The sequence below is a fragment of the Prunus mume genome, linkage group LG2 (genome assembly GCF_029339155.1).
Source record: "Prunus mume cultivar Tortuosa linkage group LG2, ASM2933915v1, whole genome shotgun sequence".
Lineage (NCBI taxonomy): Eukaryota > Viridiplantae > Streptophyta > Magnoliopsida > Rosales > Rosaceae > Prunus > Prunus mume.
Window position 1 is genome coordinate 19217034 of NC_142699.1, and position 22202 is coordinate 19239235.

The window sequence follows — 22202 nt, forward strand, 5'->3', positions numbered from 1 at the left end:
TAAAGTGATAATTAGAAACAGCACCGAATAATTTTATTTGAGTGATCTTATCTTACCACCCAAGAATTTCTCCCGAATGAGAACTGTGGAACACAACTTGCATTGATTCTGACTCTGAGTTTCTTTTCTTTCTTTTCTTTTGGGTTTAGTTTGATTGGCTGGAATTCAAACATTTTTGACAAAAAAGAGTTTGATTGGCTGGAATTCATCGAACAATCTGAAAATAAAAACAGAACTGTCCTAGCCAACTATACAATCTTACAAAAGACGTGTTGAATTTTTTCTTCTATGGCTCCTCTCCTTTCTCCTTGCTTTTCCAAAGCGACAAAACATCATAGAACTGTATCAAAATAAATCAGAAAATGGAAAATTAATAGGTTAGATATCGAATATTGTATATTAAACCAGAACTTGCCACGAGCCTTCCTCCTCATCCATGCAAATTTGATCCCTTTTCTTGCCTTTGATCTCTTGAGGGATTCAAGTCAACCCTCTCCTGCTTATCCTCAAGAGCTTTGGCTATTAACTCAACTTATTATTACTCCTATAATAATCTTCTTATGATGAGGATGATGAAGATCACACTTGGAATTGGATGTGCCGCTGCTGCATATTAGTTTTGTTGCAGTAGATGACAAGTAACTCAACAATATATAATTTTCATTTCTAAAAATCTATAAAATGGGTGCACAATCTGAAAAAACACAAGATCTTACGAAGAAAAGTGCCCATAAAAAAGCAGCGAAGAAAGGTAGAAACACAAGAATCAAAAGCAGGAAAATCCAATCGATGGAGAACAGGTTTATATTGAAGAACAGAAGTTAACCTTGCTTTATTGTATAGATTACACATGACAATCGACTTGCACACCTCTAAGTTGGGGTACAACTATATAAAGCTGGGGTACACCTCTGAAAACGGAAGAGTACAAGCAAAGAACAGAGGTACAGAACACATATATAAAGCTGGGGTACAACTAAGTTGAAGTAATATCCACGAGGACAACGTATTTCAAAGAGACGCACACTACCGATTCATTACTAATAACACTGATATTGTCCACAACTATAAGCACATCCTACCGGAACCACTCATTATATTTATTTTGTGGGTTTTCCGATGTGAGGCTTTTGATTCTTTAATAGAGGCTTTTTCGCTGAAGGTCCAGGATTGGCATTTTGGTTTCGGTCGTAGAGCAGCATAGCGACACCCCGAACAACGTCTGAGTCAACACTGCGTACTTCAACGCGTTCATTTCTGATATTATGGAGCACAACAGCCTTCTGGAATTGTGTTTGATTGGCCGGAACCCTCTGGATCTCTTCAGAGAGATCAGACCAATGGGTTTCCAGGCTCCGAGTTGCAGGGCCTGGTATAGTGGGATCGTAGACATCCTTCATACTATTGCGGAGTAGACCCTCAATGAACCGAAACCTTGCCGCTTCGCAGACCATCTGAATTACCACTATAAACCCTATAGCTTGGTCGGATTGGGATGGTGCCAAGCTCAACAGGTTGATGGCGTCATCTAGTTCATTGCGTCCCAGAGGTATCCGCTCAAGAATAGGTGTATCCTTATGCAGACCTGCCACTGCTGGGTTACGAGCACGATCACGTGCTATATTCCGTTTCACTGCTTCTTGCGCAGCTCGCGAAAGTCCGGTGTAGGTGCCGTCGAAGTCCAGAGGAGGCATCCGAGTGGTGTCGCGGAACAAGGTGTGGATTGGAGGCGGATTGTCACGAGCATTTTCTTTAAGAAAGTAGGATCGGCCACCTGCAGCATAACCCACCACGTAAGCGTTCACCACATCGATTGCGAGCCTGATGGTATTGTTTCCAGAGTTTGTGAGATCGAGAAGAAGAAAGCGCTGCACGTCCGGCACATCTTCTCTTCGAGGCAGCACCGGTATATCGTGTGATTTAGGTCGTCCGGCTGTGAGTCGTTGTCGTAGAGATTCTATGAAGTCGCGGTATTTCTGGGGGTTTGTGTTCTTAGTGGAGAAGGATAGTGCCATTTTAAGAGCAGCAAGAACAAGGCAAATATATTGAAGCTAGCTAAAAATATATATCCTTGTTATTTTTGAGAGATCAATTAGATGAGTAGCAGTGATATCGATGCAACAATACACTAGTGTCATGTGTGTATCAGCTTTTATACAACAGTAGAGAGGCCAATGACAGCTTGCTTGGCTAACATCTGAGCTGACTAAGTCAACGTTGTTGGATAAGTCTCTTTGTTTTCTTTTTTCCTTTCTAATTTTATTTCAGAAGATAAAAATAAAGTAATGATTAGAAACAACACCGAATAATTTTATTTGAGTGATCTTATCTTACCACCCAAGAATTTATCTCGAATGAGAATTGTGGAACACAGCTTGCATTGATTGATTCTGATTCTGAGTTTCTTTTCTATTCTTTTCTTTTGGCGAAAGAAAAGAAAAGATATGAAAACCACAAAGTGATTTTGGCCAAAAACTTATTGTTGGGTTTAGTTTGATTGGCTGGAATTCATACATAGACTAAAGAGTTGAGAGAAGATTTAATCGAGCAATCTGAAAACTAAATCTGAAGGTTTGGACAGTAAATCTGGTTGAAATTGGAGTTTGGTGTCATGTGAAGACAATGTATGAATGCTTTAATGAGGCCAAAGTGTTGTGGTATGAATGCTCTCTCTCTCTCTCTCTCTCTCTCTCTCTCTCTCTCTCTCTCTCTCTCTCTCTCTCTCTCTGTATATATATATATATATCCAGTCTTTGTTCAAAGAAACTTTGACATTTTGTATGTGGTCCTACAATGAGAAGAATTGAATGCTATGTATACTTTAATGCTTTTGATAATGTGGTCCAATATTAGTACATCATTTGTGGCCTCTATCTTGTAGGTCAATTTGATCTTGTTTCTATTCGAATGTACTATGGTTGTGAAATAATGGGCGTTGATACCATGACTAACCAAGCAACTAGCTTAGCAAGATCAGTTACGTGCCATACTTTAGAGGTCATCGCCTTAGTCAAGGAAGCTTTTGCCACAAATCGCAACTAGAGGCAGTGTCAAGAGTCTCATATCTGAAATACTAAAAGAGGTGGAGACTCTCCTTCACTTATAGAAGGAGACCAATCTCCATTTAGGAAAGGATCATCATCTTGGGCCTTGGACCTTAAGCCTTAGGCTCTCTCCCTTCTTTCCTTTTCTTTGGGTATAACCCCTTGTACTGTGTAAACAACTATTATTATAATAAGAACATCATTTTCCGTGGACATAACCTATCATTTGGGTGAACCAGATATATCTATCTTATGCATGCTTATCTTACTTTACTTATGTTGACTGTCACAACGTGCCGAAGGCAATAACCTTCCAAAGGCCTTCACTATCCAATAACATGCCGAAGGCCTTCATTATCCACTAACCTTCTAAGGCACATACACATGCTCAAGGTCCTCGCCTTCATATATTATCCATAACTTCACATCTATCTAAGTTATGACCAACTTTGGACATCAGCAATGGGAAACTATTATGTCAACGGAAAGTAGATTAGGTTGATTGTTGTGACAAGAATAGAATGTTAATGGTCGAGATAGATACCTTGGTAATGAAGTTAGGGCATGCTGGTTTGATTAGTTATTGGTATGTCAATGATGGTGGGCTAATAAAGCTTAATAATAACCAAAATGTGAAATATAAATATGCTAGTATTTGTGCCAAACGAGGGTGACAAACATATTCCTACAACTTGAGATTGATTGTATGATGATGGGCTTGCTGGACAAGGAGGAAGATGCTCTCTCTCTCTCTCTCTCTCTCTCTCTCTCTTCATACACTCTCTAACGAATCTAAGGAGGGGGAGGAAAGTAACCAAGCAGGCAAGACGAAAGGGGAACTTGTGGGCACAAATCTCTACGTACTTCTTTTAATTTATATGTTTCTATTTATATTTTCAGTTGCTAAGCTTGTAGGGCTTAGTTTGAAGCCTTAGATTACTCCATTATTATTATGATATTTTAAGTTTATGAATTTTCAGATTTCATTGATGAATTCCTTTTCACCAAATTATATTCTTGATGTATGTTTTTTTTGTGATTGATCATCTAAGAAGGCATGCTTCTTGTTGTTTGTTGGAATAATATGTTGACTGCAATATCATCATGCTTTTTTAGCAACTAATGAATGAAGTAAGAATCATTATGGTGAATTGGTTTCTTGAATTCCTTCTCTTAAATCTAAATGGATTCTTTTACTGACCAAAAGAATAACGGGTGAACCTTCATGCACAGGACATGAGGATGCTTCAACAAACCTTATGATTTAATGAAGCAGAGAAGTGCATCCAATGTTGCTAGCTTGCAATGTCTCATGTTTGGATAATTGGATTAAAATAGGGAAAAAAGGCAAAGCACATAAATATGAAATAAAAATAGCGCTTAAATATGAAATTCAAATAACATATGGCATTGATTGATTTATTTTTATTTTTTATGGATGTCTATGTTTGGTTTTATTTTATTTTATTTAGAGTATCCACAATGGACTCCCTAAACCACCTTCTTAAACAAATTTTAGAAAGGAATTGGAAAAATACAACTTCAACCATGCTCTCTATTCATCTTCTAAAATAAGGAGATCTCTATGAGCTCCTAAATCTGAAGAGATAGAAATGACTCATAATGGCTCCCTCTAATTTAATACTGCTTTGTTTTATGCATTGTTTAAACTTTTAATTAATACTAACTATTCTTTTTTTTTTTTTTTTTATAGAGATGGACCAATCATATTGAATTAAAAAATAATTATAGTATTTATGACTCTCTAAACTAGGGATGATTAAAGTTCAAATTTTATAGAGAGCTCCTAAAATAATTTTTATGTGATTTTAGCTAAATTTTAACTAAAGAACCATAATTTGACTCCACTCTACTCCCTTGCAAGAGGGGCAAAATTGTGATTTTGACGACCCATTTTAAAGTTGAGGGGGTCCAATCCCTAACTGAAGCCTTGAGCCGAAAGGTACAGTGGATTTGGGGCATGGGTGCAAGTACTTAAGCCTAGCCTCAGAATTTTCCTTTCTGTAAATTAAATTAATTTAAAGTAATTTAGACTATCATTTGTATTTTAAAAAAACTATAACAAAGAAAAATCATGTTTAACTCGAGAATTCGTTCTTAACTTAATCTGGAACTATATGCAATTTCATATGATAGCAATTGCTCGTCAATTTCTCAAAACGAGTGGCTAGTTTGTGTCTTCTTGTTAACACGTTTTCACCTGGTTTTCTAAAGTGATGTTGACTTATGTATAATCTACAGAGGATTTTCATTAATTAGTTCTATAACATATGTTCGACTGCCAGCTGTACTTGATCTTGCCTTGCATGCGAGCTAAAAAGAATATATGACCCATAGGTGCCAAGATACATAGTTCCGAAGATTTTGGTTCACAATAAAATATATTTCTAAGACTTGGTCTACAAGCAAACGTCAAAATCTACCCCTTTGTTGGGATCTTTCCTCTCCTCTCTTCTGAACCCAATCGAGTCAAATTTATACTGGTTGAACGTGACCATCACGTAACTGGAAATTATAAAAGGGCACGGATGGGTTTAATAATACTCAAGAAAGCAAGTTTGAAGCTACTGCTGTTTCCAAACAAAACCTCATTAATCATAAACTCTGGTTCTGTTATTTCTTTTTTTCTGCTCTAGGAATTCTGTTGCTGTTCCTCCGATTTATATATTGCAAGTCGAAAAAACTCAATAGGCAATAAGATGGTGATCAAGGACAAAAGAGACGGTGGAGGCCCAACAGTATTGGGTTCATGGATCAGGTCTTTCTTCTTTGTCTCCTCATCAGCTGGTAAAGGTGGAAATGCAAGGAGGGAAACGTCTGTATCAACCAGTTCAGGGACAGAGGCGACCATGGTTGCCGCGGCAAAGCATTTCTCTTCAGCACACAAAGTTCGGTTCAATTAATCAAGTGATGAAATGAAAGGCTCTTTTGCTTCTTTTTTTTTTTTTTTTGAATTTGTATGTAATTGGGGGTTCCCTACAAAGTTTGTATAAGCTGCTTTTACATGTGAATATATATATGGTTGACCATTGCTATTTTTACCCCCATCTCTAAATTCTGTTTACAACCTAAAAATATATATAATAGATATTTACATGGGCTAAGTAGAAGAATTAGGTAAAAGGCCGATTAAGAAAGGCGAGGAGGAGACCAAGAAAAAACAGCTGTCCTAGCCAGCTTTACAATACAAAAGATGTGTTGAATTTTTTCTTCTATGGCTCCTCTCCTTTCTCCTTGCTTATCCAAAGCGACAAAACATCATAGAACTGTATCAAAATAAATCAGAAAATGGAAAATTAATAGGTGAGATATCGAATATTGTATATTAAACATACGCGCAGGGCAGACTTTGAAACCAGAACTTGCCACGACCCTTCCTCCTCATACATGCAAATTTGACCCCTTTCTTGCCTTTGATCTCTTCAATATCAAAATCAGATTCATACAGGGGGATTCAAGTCAACGCTCTCCAGCTTATCCTCAAGAGCTTTGCCTATAATAATCTTGTGATGATGAGGATGATGAAGATCACACTTGGAATTGGATGTGCCGCTGCCGCATATTAGTTTTGTTGCAGTAGATGACGAGTAACTCAACAATATATAATTTTCATTTCTAGAAATCTATAAAATGGGTGCACAATCTGAAAAAACACAAGATCTTACAAAGAAAAAGTGCCCATAAAAAAGCAGTGAAGAAAGGTAGAAACACAAGAATCAAAAGCAGGCAAATCCAAATCCAATCGATGGAGAACAGGTTTATATTGAAGAACAAAAGTTAACCTTGCTTTATTTTATAGATTACACATGACAATCGACTTGCACACCTCTCAAAACGGAAGAGTACAAGCAAACAACAGAGGTACAAAACACATATATAAAGCTGGGGTACAACTAAGTAAGTTGAAGTAATATCCATGACGACAACGTATTTCAAAGAGACGCACACTACGGTCCATTACTAATAACACCAATGTTGTCCACAACTATAAGCAAACCACTCATTATATTTATTTTGTGGGTTTTCCGATGTGAGGCTTTAGATTCTTTAACAGAGGCTTTTTCGCTGAAGGTCCAGGATTGGCATTTTGGTTTCGGTCGTAGAGCAGCATAGCGACACCCCGAACAACGTCTGAGTCAACACTGCGTACTTCAACGCGTTCATTTCTGATATTATGGAGCACAACAGCCTTCTGGAATTGTGTTTGATTGGCAGGAACCCTCTGGATCTCTTCAGAGAGATCAGACCAATGGGTTTCCAGGCTCCGAATTGCAAGGCCTGGTATAATGGGATCGTAGACATCCTTCATACTATTGCGGAGTAGACCCTCAATGAACCGAAACCTTGCCGCTTCGCAGATCATCTGAATTACCACTATAAACCCTACAGCTTGGTCGGATTGGGATGGTGCCAAGCTCAACAGGTTGATGGCGTCATCTAGTTCATTGCGTCCCAGAGGTATCCGCTCAAGAATAGGTGTATCCTTATGCAGACCTGCCACTGCTGGGTTACGAGCACGATCACGTGCTATATTCCGTTTCACTGCTTCTTGCGCAGCTCGCGAAAGCCCGGTGTAGGTGCCGTCGAAGTCCAGAGGAGGCATCCGAGTGGTGTCGTGGAACAAGGTGTGGATTGGAGGCGGATTGTCAAGAGCATTTTCTTTAAGAAAGTAGGATCGGCCACCTGCAGCATAACCCACCACGTAAGCGTTCACCACATCGATTGCGAGCCTGATGGTATTGTTTCCAGAGTTTGTGAGATCGAGAAGAAGAAAGCGCTGTGCGTCCGGCACATCTTCTCTTCGAGGCAGCACCGGTATACCGTGTGAGTTAGGTCGTCCGGCTGTGAGTCGTTGTCGTAGAGATTCTATGAAGTCGCGGTATTTCTGGGGGTTTGTGTTCTTAGTGGAGAAGGATAGTGCCATTTTAAGAGCAGCAAGAACAAGGCAAATATATTGAAGCTAGCTAAAACTATATATCCTTGTTATTTTTGAGAGATTAATTAGATGAGTAGCAGTGATATCGATGCATATATATATAGTGAAATAATGGATCGATACAATACCATTCTTGGTGGAAAAGTATCAGAAGCTATGCAGACGACTTCGGCTTGCTGCAGCCTTGTTGGACTTTGACTTGACCCGTTAATATAGTGCAGCCCGTGTTGAAACGCAAGCCAAGTCATCCTTATCTATATATTAGACAATAATATCGTGAAATTTAACATTAACCAATAACAACTTTAAAATATCAAATTGACGTAAAAGATGGCGTTCAAGGGGAGAAAATTATGATTTCGATGTTTTGGGTCCAAAAGTTTCAGTCAGCCCCAGCCCAGAAGATGTCTAGAGGTCGACGGCTCATTTTAAAATTTAGACAAATCATAAAGTTGTAAGGTTGAATTTACCAAATAACTTTTCTCATTATATTATGATATTTTTAAAATTTTGTGTTTAATTGGAAATCAATAAATAATTGGGTCACATTAAGTTCTTACACTAAACGAGTGGCAGGTATGATATGTTTCTCAAATTTTTAGCTCGATCTGAAATCAATCACACTCAATCTTTTAAAAAGAATACAGAAGAAGGCCTCTTATGAACTTCCTAGTCCATGAGAAAAAAAATAATATGTTGCTAATAGTTTTAACGGAAAAGTTCGTTCTGAACTTAATCAAATAGATTCATTCATTCAGACTTCTTCTTTCATTAACAAAGACTATTCAATTCACTGAAGACGTGTGTTTGTCAGTTGTGTCTATCTTTGTCACGCGTTTGTAGTTTGTTTTCAAAAAGTAATGTTGACTTGTGTACAATCTCCTGAGACTTGGATTATGTCTATATGACTGCCAGAGCTTGATTAGAAGAATTAGGGAAACGCAGTGATTAAGAAAGGGCAGGAAGAGTCCAAATGGAAAACAATCACGAAAGGTGGAGATCCATTAAACATTACTGCACAATGTCAAAAAAGACAACAAGTCCTAGCCAGCTATACAATCTTTACACAAGAGATGAGATGTCGGATTTTTCCCTCTATGTCTCCTGCCCTTTCTCCTTGCATTTCCAAAACGACAAAACATCATAGAACTGTTTCCAAACGAATTAAAACAAAACAATATTTAATTGGGAAGTTAATCACAACACGAAATTATCACTGAGACAGAATATATTTGTATATTATTAAACACACGCATACCGATTGAGGCTCTCTCTTGTTGCTCAGGGCAGGCTTTGAAACCACAACTTGCCATGAGCCTTCCTTCTGGTAAGTGCGAATACGACCCGTCCCTTCCTTGACCCTTCTTTCGCAGTTGATCTCTTGATGATCTTCTTCAATATCAAAATCAGATTCATAGAGACATGGAAGCTCAGAGGGATCCAAGTCAACGCTCTCCTGCTTATCCTCAAGAGACTTGGCTATTAACTCATTATCATTATTATTAATCTTGTGATTATAATCACACTCGAAATGGGATGTGCTGCTTCTGCTGCCTATAAATTTTGTTGCAGTGCATGACAAGTAATTGAAGAATATTTTCGTTTCTAGAAATCTAAATTGCGGGCACAATCTGAAAAAACACAAGATCTTACAAAGAAAAAGTGCCCATAGAAAAGAAGTGAAGAAGGGTAGAAGCACAAGGATCAAAAAGGGGATGCAAACTATGAGGAAGATGGAGAGAGCAACACAGGCGCATGCCTTTGCCCACAACTTCACCACTTGTTGAAACAAGAAGATTATGGAGGAGATTAAATATTTATTCTCTGAAACCACACGAGGCATTGAAACTAATGATTTGGAAGTTTAAACACAATTTTCCAGTGAAAATATTAAACGTTAAAAAAGTGTTAATTTGTGTTTAGAGGGCCATGAAACTAGGAAGAAATCCAATCGATCAAGTCGAGATTATGTTGAAGAACAGAAAGATCATATATTCGTTCATTCATTCATTCATCCACCATTGCGAAGCTAATCTTAATTAGCTCGAGAGGGGCATGCACCGGTAGATGCGTGCCACGTGGCGGGATGAGTGGGGACTCGTGCCTCCAGGTGTCACTAGAATGCAGGCTCCATCTTTTATGTGAACCAATCTGGGAAGAAGATGAGGTTTCGGAGTGATTGAGGTAATATAATAGCGCAGCATCGGAATTAGGAAATTAGGAGCAGAATGCAAAGCAAAGAACGTAGGAACGTACGTGGGTGTAGTTTATGGGAATATATGTAGGCACATAGAAAGCACGTCCTTTCGTTTCTTATGCCCTCTTCTTAATCTCCATGGCACTTCCATGGATGACGGAGATCCACCAATTGCACTTCCACGGAGCTTCTATAAATGTTGAGGGTTGTAATGAGGAGGTCGGCTATTAAGGGACTTCTCATTATAACCGGAACATATAAAAATTTCTCCTCATTAAAACCCTTATCATTCTAATCTCCCTGTGAAAAGTGAGGCTTCGCCCAAAGCCCAAACAGTAAAAAAACTACACAAGAATATCGAACCCAATGAGTACAAATTAAGGCCTGTTGCTAACAGTAGAGGAAGTCGTTTGCAAGAGAATTGAGCAGCCCAAATCATCATATCTTTATATTCTCCTGAAAACAGAAAACACAGCACATATACTTGTTAAATTCAACATTAGTGGTTGACACGAGTAAGTAACAACGAATTAAATAATCATTGTTATATAATAATAAAAAAGGTAATTTTAGACCACGTTTAGCGTATAAGATTGAATTGAATTAATAACTCATTAGGTTAATGGCAGGTTGAAACAAGATACTAACTGATGTGGTAGTATTTCATTTGTGGATTCATTTTACATCTAATTTATTTACAAATTATATAAATTTAGTGTACTAAGTTTATATATTTAATATTATTGTAGTAGAAAATCACCATATATATATTCTGTTCTGTGGAAGTATTTATTTATTCATTTTTCTTAAACAACACATGTGAATTGTTAGTCGTTCATTACATCGTTGGCAATAATACCCCAAAAAGAAAAAGAAAAAAGAAACGCGAATTAAGTGACCTCACGGGAAGCACGTGAGGCCACCCACATGGTAGTCTCACTCCATCAAGTTCGCGCAGACGAGTCATGGTGACACACACAGGTCACAAGGAAGAGAGCCCAAACAGAAACAGCAGTGTAAGCTGCTGCTGCTGCTGCTGCCTTAATTAAACGTACACAGGTGCTGCCTTGCTCATGCTCAGTCGGAAAAACAACAAATACACCCAAACTCAAATTCCTCATCCAACTTCAATTCTCAATCAACCATCCAAAAAGCACACTCTCAGTCTCCTCAAATCTCCAATTGCACCTTTGGGTGTTGACATTTCTGAGATTTTCTTCTTATCTGGGGTACTTTTCAGATTCGTGCAGAAAATCTTGGAATATAAATCCAGGCCCATCTCAATTCACATAGAAGGAGGATGAGAACCGCAGCCAAAGGCAATCAGGAGGAGGATGACTACGACGACGAGGAATTTGGCTCCAGAAAAGAGGGCCCTTCTTCCAATTCCAACAGCAAAGGTGACCTTTTTATCTTTACCCACCTTCTTTTTACACATGGGTATTTCGTATTTGTAGATCCATCGATATGTTTTTAAGCTTTACTGCTTTGGCAATTGTAATTCGGCCCAAAAGATTTCATCTTCATATGTTTTGAGAGGACAACGATAAGGCTAGTTTGTAATTTGAAATTCGGAATTTGGATCATGCAAACCAGATGCCAAGAACAACGATAAGGCTAGTGCTATACGATCGAAACATTCAGTCACGGAGCAGCGAAGGAGGAGCAAGATCAACGAGAGGTATGCTTTATTTGCATTTGCTTTCCATCAAATTCTCATTTGAAATTTACTCTGGCCAAGGGGTAATTGCTTCGAAACAGAAAGGGCGGGGCCGGCGGTATATTCTTAGATCATTGCGCACTTCTCATCATTCAACAATTAGTTGGTGTTATTAGTTAGGAAGTGTTTCTGATGTTTGTACGGATGGTAATTCTGCTTGGCGGATGATGCCAATTTAACCATTTACTTGTTTTCCTGTGATTATAAATGTTTTTGTTTAACAAGTCAATTGCTTGAGTGGTTCATGTTCTAAAAAGTAGAAAAAGTTTGAAGCTTGCATGGTTTTCTTTTATTCAAGGGGGAATTCATCCATTTGTTGTGGAGTGTTGACGTGCCACATGGTGGTTACATCATGGATGTTGAAGTTCTGATGTTAAGAATTGGTAGTGCACTGTATGAGTTGCTTTAACAAGAAATGTATGATTGATTGTCAATAGAGCTTGAGGGAGCTTAATCTTTTTCTTACAGATTCCAGATATTGAGAGATTTAATACCCCATAGTGATCAAAAAAGAGATACGGCATCATTCCTGCTCGAGGTACTGTTGTTTGTGTGTGGATAAACTGTGTAATTTGTTAAACTTGTTTTACAAGCACAGTACTTAAGCGTAGTTCCTGGGTTATCACTTTTTTTTTTTTTTTTTGGCAGGTGATTGAGTATGTCCAATATTTACAAGAAAAAGTCCACAAGTATGAAGGTTCATACCAGGGGTGGAGTCCTGAGCCCACAAAGTTAATGCCGTGGGTAATGTTCTGACTTTTGCCCACTTATGTAGTCTTGGTGTTAAGGTCCTATGTCCACCTGTATGCTCAAAGCCAGGTGTTAAATTGCTGTATATGTGCGTTCTTTAGAACTAGGATTGATCTATGCGATTATACTATCCTGAACAACAGGGGATCTTTGTTTTGTTTGGGTGTTAGGGTTTAGAGAGGATCTAATTGCTTGTTTTCCTGCATAAAAACCATAAAGCTTTACAAGAGTACGGAAACATTAATGCCTTGTCTTGAGCTCAACAGTTGTGATAACTTTTTTTTCTTTTTTCTTTTTGGAGGTGTTGTCACTGATTCATTGCATAATGTGTTGAGTTATTGGGTAACTATGGAATGGGCTCAATTGCTGATAAGGTGGAATTATATTAAGCTGCTTCTGATGCATGTTTTCTGGCACAATGAGGATAGCTTCTGTATAAAAATGACACTTAATTTCCTGTTTAAGATACTTCTTGATCTAACATGCTTACACCCTACCCTGCGTGAAACAGAGAAATAGTCACTGGCGTGTGCAGAGTTTTGTGGGTCATCCTCAGGCCGGAAAGAATGATACTGGCGCAGTGTCACCTTTCCCTGGAAAATTTGATGAAAATAGCATTTCCATCACCCCGAACATGCTTGCAAATAGCACACAGAATCCAGTAGAATCTGATCCTAGCAGGGATGTTGCTTCCAAAATTATGGATCGGCAACCTGAGATAGTGAACAAGGCAATTCCTCTGCCTATGCCTCTGCCGGTTAACATGACTGCCCCTGTCAGAAGTGATGGTATACTTGCCCATCCTCTTCAGGGACCAGTTTCTGATGCCCAATCAACTCAGTGCCCCCCCACTAGTGCTATTGATGCACTGAATCAACAGGAGGAGCTGACAATTGAAGGTGGCACAATAAGCATCTCAAGTGTTTACTCACAAGGGTGGGTACTCATGCTATATCTATAGGACTTATGGTTTTGGTAAACAATAAAAAAATTTATGAAATTTCTGTTATATACTGAAAGGTTTTTATATAGCTTATGTCCTACGTTATAAGATGGTAATGGGCATTAAATTGATGATGAACAGGTTATTAAACTCTCTGAATGAAGCACTGCAGAGTGCTGGTGTTGATCTGTCACAGGCTAGTGTCTCAGTGCAGATTGATCTTGGAAATCGTGTGAACCGAGGGCTATCCTCTGGAACACCTGCTTCTAAGGTACATATTAGGTATTTGAGTTTTGTTCTTATGGTGGAGGTGGTAGGTAAGCAGGGTTTGGGTTCTTCTACCTGTAAAGCACCTGAATTCTTTATTCTCCTGGTTGCCAAAAGAAATGGCAAGTAAATTTTATTCTGAAGAACTGGAATAGTATATTCTTTTGTTTTCTTTTCTTCCACTGCCCTGAAAACTCTCTCCATTAGCCATCTTTCTAAAAGCATGTGGGTCTGTTTAGTTTAAATTGCAACTCTCTTTTCATCCATTCTTATGGATCTGTCAACCTCTCATTCTGGATAATCTTATAGTTTGATCACTACTTTCCAGGATCATGAGATTCCCCATTCAAGCAATCAAACAGTGGCACATTTTAGGGATGCTGGCAGTGGAGAGGACTCAGATCAAGCTCATAAGCGCATGAAGACATAAAACTAGTGTGGGGTTTTCTCTGTCTCGATTTCTCCCAGATTTTACTCTTTTATTATGATTTGGGATGTCATAGTGTCATCTTCTTAGTGTACATGGGGTGGTATGTTTTTTTTATTTAAAAAATTTAAAACACTATTTCATTGAACTCATGTTTAGAGCCGTTTCCGTAATTTATAGATTTCTTTAAGTAACCCATCTTAGGGGATCCCATTACCCGTAATTTAGCTGTATCGTACATAATTATTTCTAATGTAATGGAGCCACTCAGGGCCGATTTCTTGGTAATTGAGTTGGTAGTTTGTGTCCGGGGCATTATTGGTTTAGAGCAAACATTCAGGACACGGCATGCTTGTATTAAGTGCTTGATTTAAGTGGCAAGAATTTTGTCTCTTTGGAGTTCATCATCTGTTTGTGTTTTTCAGTCATTGAATTTACTGATGAAACTATCTTCATTGTGAAGAACCTGCAGTGCAAGGAACCTTCAGCTTTTCTGTGAATGACCTTACACTTTTGACTTTGAGTATTTGGATAGCAAAATTGCTTTAATAAAAGGAAAAGAAAACATCCCAGTCCCCTCTTCTAATCCCAACCAAAGGGAAATAAAGCAAAAATTCTTTTACATTAATCATGGGGAGTGGAATCTAATGGCACATGTAACATGTAAATATTTACGGACTTTTTGGTTTTTTGGGGAATTGGTGGCAAACATTCCTCTGGGTTGTTATAGAAATTTTCTTCCTCCTTGGGCTTGCCAGGAATCTCCAATCTTTGAGTTGGGATGCCCATGCGATCGGCATGTCCTGTTTTCACTGCCTGGGAAAATTCATCCCAGCTCAGAGTTCCGTTCTTGTACTGGTCTATCAAGTCCACCAGAAGCATTCTGTCTACACGAATTGTTGTCCTGAATCCCAAGGACCTGTACTTATATAAATTGTTAGTGAGAAAGAAATTAATACAAGTAATGAATAAACTTTTGACAACATATATGTAGATACCTTCTATGGCCTTCAACAACTCTTGCCATGTTTCCTCCATAAGTAGGAACAAAGATGTCACTTTCCAGTGACACAATGTAATCTAATGCCGCCATTTGGTTCGTATGTTTGCGGAAGGGCTCAAGGTCTGAGGCTCTAAGCAATGATTCCTTTTTAACCTGTTTCACACACAACAATAACACATTTCATGCACGTACGCTTATATAATAGTTATACCACAACTTGTTTCTTAAGGTTCAAGCAACTAACCATATGGGGAAAGGCTAATCTCAGAGATGCCATTCTCCTTTCTCCTCCATATATATCGCCTGCGGCGGTGTAAACTTGGATGCCGGGATCAATATCCAATGCCCTCAACGCAAGGGCAGTTTCCTCAGGAGTTAAAGGGCATGACCCAGCTCTTCTTTTCTTTTCAGAATCTATTATTTTCTCTTTCCACCATGGATAAGCAAACCTATTGGGCATATAACATGCAAAAATTGAATTTTATTCATAAATATGAGCTTGAAGTTAAGATTGGTGGTCTCTCACCTCATATTTGTCAATTCTTCAATATCTTTGTCATTGCAACCCTCAGTGCAACCAGAAAATGCCAACATGTCCATTTCATATCTCAGATGAAGAACTAAGAATGGACCCTTTTCCCTCAGAATCCTAACAATCTTCTTCCCCAATTCCTCAATGGGAGGAGTGAATCTCAGAGCCTTGTAATTCGCTTTGCACCGCAGTTCTTGAACCTCTTTTGGAATCCCATTATTTGCAAGCCTGGCATCAGTTTTAGTAAAATGCAGAACTCCATACTTCTTTATCCGAGGAAGAATCTGTTTACACTTAGATTACATCCAAAGATTAATCATAACATTAAGTTTGGTAACACAAAATGACCATGATTAATTATACTTAAACAGGAATTAGGAACCAACCACATGGTCGTAATATGACATGTTAGACCAACTAGCAGGTGGCATGGAATAGAGAGTAGCTATCTCTACTCTCCTGATCTGGTCATGAGGCAGAACTTTCAATATCCGAACCTCATCTCTCAGCGATGATATGAAGTAATCCACATCAAATTTGTCCTCAAACCGACTGCCATGTTAAGTATTTATCTTAGTCAAATTTAATGAACTTGATAATCTATATGTTAATTTAGGTTCTTCAGGTTAAAGATAAGAGGGCAGAGTTTTTAAATTCGACTTACCTGCGATCATTCCAGAAGGAGGTATTATCCAACTCTGGAACTATAAGTGTGACATTCATAAACCTTGCAATAGCTACCATGTCACAAATCTGCAGTGTAGATTTTACGGGCATGCATGCATTACTTGAATTTTCAAGTATAAATATGCAAATTGAGACTGAGATATCAGTATAAAAGTATAAAATCACTCACACCAGCTCGCATTTGATTCAACCCTCCATTTGATGAGACCATCAGAAATCCATTATTCTCATAATCCCCTAGAATTTTAATTATTAAGATGGTGAAGATATCAGAGAACCGGCCAACAATGTATATCAAACTAATTAACGGCTGGCAACAAAGATTCCTAACTTTAGGAGCAAGTTGTGGACTCACTTTCAGTTTCAGTTGTTTGTGGTTGTGGCGGAGTAATAGGCTGAGAGTTAGAGCGGAACATCAAGACCCGGGGCTTCATGATATCGCTGAGCGTGCTCAACTGCACTGCACAGACAGAGAGAAGCAAATGGTTGTGGCAGCAAAGGCAAAGAGCTTGAGTCTGCATAATTTCGGCTGCGCAATGATCAAGCTCGTTAGCCTCTCCTCTTTGAAATTGAACACTCCTACAATTCTGTCCACTTTGATTCCTCCAAAGTGATTCAGATAGTGCTCCATTTTATACTGCTTCACCTTTGCCTCTCCAAACTCAGACTCTTCAAAACCTGCCACTTTTATTTTGTCCGTCTCTCCACCACACAATACTATGCATGTACAAGAAACAAAAACACGTACGCTTTTGTTGTAATGACAAATTCTAAACGGAAAATATAAAAGATGGAAATTTTGAGGTTGGTTTTTGAGGTGGTTTTTCCAAACAGCTTGTTTGTATATTGTTGCTTTTAAAGGGAAGACGTGTACTTGGTTTCTATTTTACGCTCTCATAAATGTTGAGAGTTCGGATTATTCATTACCATTATTTAGGCCTGAAAGCAAATGAAGAACAAGTCATCCATCAGCCATTTGCAGCCAAATGTAACCCAATTGGCATCACCATTCAATTTGCCAATAGAGATCAAATGCACAACAATAATTGTTCGACAATCATATTTTCATAAACTAGTATACATCGAGTCATCAATATCATATTGCTGGGAGCAAACAAATATGGGTTTAAGTGTATGGCTATTGTAATCAAGCCTTTCAACTTTTATCAATGATATTTCTATGGTTTGGTGCAAAAAATAAGACCATTCTCTGACTCTTTTTGAAAATAAAAATGGGGATTTTAATAATAAATGTAATAATTAACTGAAAATGACAATGCATTAATAAGGAATTACCTTTGCTGAAGTAATATGATTAAAGGGACATGACTTACCTATTATAAATAATATTCTTGTTGATTCTCCATACAGAAATACTAAATAATAGTAGAAAATATCTCGAAAATAATGAAAATAGTAAAATACTCTGTTTTATTTAATAATTGATCTGCCAACAGATTACACGGCTCACAGATAGCTTAGATGATTTGGGCTCTAATGCTGAGTTTAGGATGAGGTTGGATTGGATTTCCACAAAATTTTACTCTCTACAATTTGAATACTTAAACTTCAAAGTTCCAAGGCAGCAGAGAAGCTTTCAATGTATGTATGTAAGTACCAAATCATATATTTGGATCTCATGCTTGGATTTTCTCTGTTAGAATATGCTTGACTTTTTCCATCCATACGACACTTCATTACAAGTTAATCCAAAGGATTTAAAGTTGACACATCATCCTTAAAACAAAAACTTAATTTCCTCATCATCAAAAATGAAGAATGCAAAACTTTATAAATTTCGAAGAAAACTTGGATCAAATCTTCACTTAATTGTGCTTTGCATGAATCTCTTACAATTTGATTCCCCTGCATTCAGAATTTTGCAGTAAAATATAGTACTTGTAAAAATACATTTGAATCCCCCGCCCCTCGAAGTATCCCCTAAATTAATCCCAACTTACCCCCATGAAATTGAAAGGTAAAGAAATTTTTTTATCACAACACAAAATATTACATTGAGAAATATTACTAGTCTTCTTGGTTCATATCTTCATCATTAACAAGTGGCAAACACTCCTGAGGGTTTGTATAGAAGTAATCTTCTTCTTTGGGTTTTCCTGGAACCTCCGATCTTGTAGTAGGGTTTCCCATGCGGTCGGCATGAGCAGCCTTCACTCTAACTGAGAATTGGTTCCAGCTCAGAGTTCCATTGTTGTACTGGTCTATCAGATCAACCAGAACCCTTCTGTCTAGAAGAATGGTTTTCTTGTACCCCAAGTATCTTCTGTGCCCTTCCACTACTTTTGCCATGTTGCCTCCATATGTTGGCACAAAAATGTCACTGTCTATCGCCACATAATAATCCAATGCTGCCATTTGGTTTGAATGGTTTTGGAGGGCACAAGATCTGATGCTTCCACCAATGTCTTCTTTTTCACCTGTTTAGTTAGAAACCAAGTTTTCATTACCAAAATTACATATGAATTGAAATGAATTAGCAATAAAATGAAGTTTAATTACCAAGTTTGGGAAAGCTTCTTTCAGAGGTGCCATTCTCCTCTCAGCCCTGTATATGTCTACAGCAGCAATATAGACTTGGATATTAGGATCAATGTCAAGTGCCCTCAACGCTAGTGCAGTTTCCTCAGGGGTTAAAGGGCACAATCCTGCTTTCCTTTTCTTCTCTGAATCTATTTCCTTCTCTTTCCACCAGGGGTATGCATATCTTACATATATAAAAAGAATTTACTTAATCCATGGTTCATATTGACAATCTGACAAGGTAACATGCCAAACTGCATGACAAGAGGAATTTTTAAGATGATGTACAGTATGTATATTAATCAGTTACCGCATTTTGGTGGTCTCTTCAATCTCTTCTTCATTGCAACCTTCAGTACAGCCGGAGAATGCTACCATGTCCATTTCATATCTGAGATGAAGGACCAAGAAAGGGCCTCTTTCCCTGAGAATCCGAACGATTTTCTTGCCAAGTTCCTCAATTGGAGGAGCAAATCTCAGAGCTTGGTAATTTGCTCGGCACCGGAGCTTTTGAACCTCTCCAGGAATCCCATTATTGGCAAGCCTAGCATCAGTTTTAGTGAAGTGCACAATTTCGTATGTTTTCATGCGAGGAATGATCTGTGTAGTTAAGTAAGCATGTAACACAATTAATATTTAAACACAGAGAGAGAGAGAGAGAGAGAGAGAGAGAGAGAGCGAGCAACCGTGTTATAGTAGTTTGTCATGTTAGACCAACTAATGGGGGGCATGGAATAAAGGGATTCTAATTCCACTTTTTTCTTCTGCTCAGGAGGCAATTCTTTCAATATCCGAACCTCGTCTCTCAATGATGCAATGAAATAATCCACATCAAATATGTCTTCTAATTGACTGCCATATATAATTAATTAATTGGTTAGCATATATATTGTATATAATTAAGATGAAGCTGCAGCTATAGCTTAGCTATAGCCTCACCTGTGGTCGTTCCAGAAGGAGGTATTATCCAATTCAGGAACTATAAGCGTGACATTCATATATCTTGCAATAGCTACCATGTCACATATCTGCATATAGGGGTGGTTGCGGTTCGATAACCGCGAATTTTTACTCAAACCACAAACCGACCGACTATTTGCGGTTTGGTGATTTTTGAAACCGCAAACCGACCGCGTTTTGCGGTTTACCGCATTGCGGTAAACCGCAAAAATGCGGTCGGTTACCGCGAATTAGCAGTTTAAAACCGCGAGTTCTCAAGCATTCACAAAAATATAAATTCACAACCTCAATTTCTCAAACATATATAAATTCACAATCTCATCAACTTCTCAAGCATTCCAATTCCAAATCCTTTAAAGTTATAAACCAAAAGGAAAATGCAAAACAAAATGAATTAAAGTTACAACAAAAAAGAAAAATTCAATTCAAAGTTAATTAAAGTTACAAACTAAAAGGAAAATGCAATGCACCAATGGTACAAACTAAAGTTACAAACTCAAGTGTTAGTGGTGAGTGGATTTGAAGAACCCCGTTGTGTTGTTTGAGCACCAATGTTATTTACAAATAAAACAACATAGTGTAGTACATTTTATTATAAGAAGAAGCATAAATAACATTAGTATAAATAAACTAATTACTTACAAGTTGTCATATGTTCCATTTCCTTATAAAATTCAACTTCATCATCCGTATGGCTATACTTTGCGGTTTGCGGTAACCGCAAGTTTTGAAAATCAAATACCGCAACCGCAACCGCAAATGCGGTTCGGTTCTTAATACCGCAAATGCGGTTCGGTTTACCGCGATTGCGGTTTCATTGCGGTAAATTGTCGGTTGGTTTTTGCGATTTTTCGGTTTTTCGGTTTAAAATGCCACTCCTATCTGCATATACAGCAATGGTAACAAAGATTAAATTAATTAATGGTCAAATTTAATTTATGAAGACCAAAGTAATTACTTACACCAGATCGCATCTGATTTAGTCCTCCATTGGATGAAACAATCAAATATCCATTGTTCTCATAAACCCCTGAAAAATAATCACAAACAAAAAGGTTTCATTTTCAGAGAAAATGATAGTATGGTGAAGCATATGCATGCCATGCATGAGAAGGCTACCATACTTTGTGGTGGAAAAGAGCTTTTAGATATCCATGGCAGCAAGTTCTCTCCTGCCTTGAGCTGCATTGCTATAGCCCACAGTAGCAGCACGGTTGTGGCTCGCGCCGCCCACAATTTCAGCCGCGCCAGTCGTGTCCTAGAAATCACTAAACTCTTTAGCTTCTCGTTTTTTATACTCCAATTTATAAAAGTCTTCAACTTTTCAGCTTTGACCCCTCCAGCAATCAAACCCTTCAACACTTCAGCTTTGATGGCTGCGGTGTACCTCGAGTACCTGATCTTACTGTTTAACGGCTTCTCCTTCTTCACCTCCCCGAATTTGTGGTCCTTCGGGTCATCCTTTTTATCCATTTCCTGAAAACTTTGATATAGTGGATATACAAGTATATGATAATTAGTTTAGGATATAGATATAGTATTGTTGTATGTCTCACAAAAGAACATATATATGTTTCTGAATGTACTTTAAATCAGAAGAACAGATGCAATGTTGGGTTTGGCTCAAAGTTAAACTCAGGACAATGTACGTTTAGAAGTGAGTGAGCTGCAAGAGTCTAAGACGTAACACTTTTAAAGAAGGAAATTAGAGGGTTATGATTTATTGAGGAATTAATTTGACATTTTCATTCATTCATTCTTTCTATTTTTCTGTTATTTTGCTTGAGGCATAAATGAAAAAACAGGAACCTTGCAATATAACCATTAATATTGCTCAACAAAAAAAACAGGGGAAATTGCAACCACCAATAGTTATGTGCCCAAATTTATGATTGAAAACAAATAGTAACACAGGTAATAAGGTGGTGTCAATTTTCATTGTTACGTTTGCGCAATCAAAACCCAGTTTTTCAATCTTGAACATTTGGACCAACACCTCCTTTCCAGTTGATTGTATTTTACATGCAATTTGGTCATCTTTACACATTCAAAACGTGTAATATCGGACTCTCTAGGGATTCAACATTTGAGACAGAGACATAGCACACTCGTTATGGGTCCCTTTTGACAATAATTTCAACCTGAAGAAAAATGCATCTTTCTTATATGTTTTT

The 22202-nt window shown here is 37.9% G+C and overlaps 4 protein-coding genes and 1 pseudogene across 6 annotated transcripts; 1 reads left to right on the forward strand and 4 right to left on the reverse strand.

The window, feature by feature from the left end:
• Positions 1–768: 768 nt before the first annotated feature.
• Positions 769–2142, reverse strand: LOC103342010 (ribosome-inactivating protein alpha-trichosanthin-like). Its single transcript, XM_089046741.1, has one exon. It carries the CDS (start codon positions 2013–2015, stop codon positions 1101–1103), a length of 915 nt encoding a protein of 304 aa, XP_088902867.1. The 5' UTR covers positions 2016–2142; the 3' UTR covers positions 769–1100.
• Positions 2143–6822: 4680 nt separating this feature from the next.
• On the reverse strand, positions 6823–8087 carry LOC103342092 (ribosome-inactivating protein alpha-trichosanthin-like). The gene has a single exon (XM_008245659.3). The coding sequence runs from the start codon at positions 7987–7989 to the stop codon at positions 7075–7077; it is 915 nt and encodes a 304-aa protein (XP_008243881.2). The 5' UTR covers positions 7990–8087; the 3' UTR covers positions 6823–7074.
• A 3017-nt stretch (positions 8088–11104) lies between these two features.
• Positions 11105–14712, forward strand: BIM2 (BES1-interacting Myc-like protein 2). 2 transcript variants are annotated; one of them, XM_089046275.1, is made up of 8 exons: positions 11105–11257; positions 11439–11598; positions 11795–11879; positions 12387–12456; positions 12567–12662; positions 13180–13604; positions 13753–13882; positions 14207–14712. In XM_089046275.1, the coding sequence occupies exons 2-8, from the start codon at positions 11499–11501 to the stop codon at positions 14306–14308; spliced, it is 1008 nt and encodes a 335-aa protein (XP_088902401.1). In that variant the 5' UTR covers positions 11105–11257; positions 11439–11498; the 3' UTR covers positions 14309–14712. The 2 variants fall into 2 exon arrangements, with proteins under 2 accessions (XP_088902401.1, XP_088902400.1); XM_089046274.1 differs by having other exon boundaries at positions 11137–11598.
• Positions 14713–14929: 217 nt separating this feature from the next.
• LOC103342093 (rhamnogalacturonan I rhamnosyltransferase 1-like) lies at positions 14930–16855 on the reverse strand. The gene is made up of 7 exons (XM_089044434.1): positions 16697–16855; positions 16505–16593; positions 16227–16392; positions 15835–16124; positions 15553–15757; positions 15304–15461; positions 14930–15224 (listed from the first exon to the last, which is right to left on the reverse strand). Exons 1-7 carry the CDS (start codon positions 16736–16738, stop codon positions 14930–14932), a joined length of 1245 nt encoding a protein of 414 aa, XP_088900560.1. The 5' UTR covers positions 16739–16855.
• A 1492-nt stretch (positions 16856–18347) lies between these two features.
• LOC148919787 (rhamnogalacturonan I rhamnosyltransferase 1-like) lies at positions 18348–21738 on the reverse strand (annotated as a pseudogene). The gene is made up of 7 exons (XR_016124272.1): positions 21153–21738; positions 20991–21058; positions 20008–20096; positions 19755–19920; positions 19379–19668; positions 19048–19252; positions 18348–18965 (listed from the first exon to the last, which is right to left on the reverse strand). The product of XR_016124272.1 is annotated as a rhamnogalacturonan I rhamnosyltransferase 1-like (transcript).
• Positions 21739–22202: the final 464 nt, after the last annotated feature.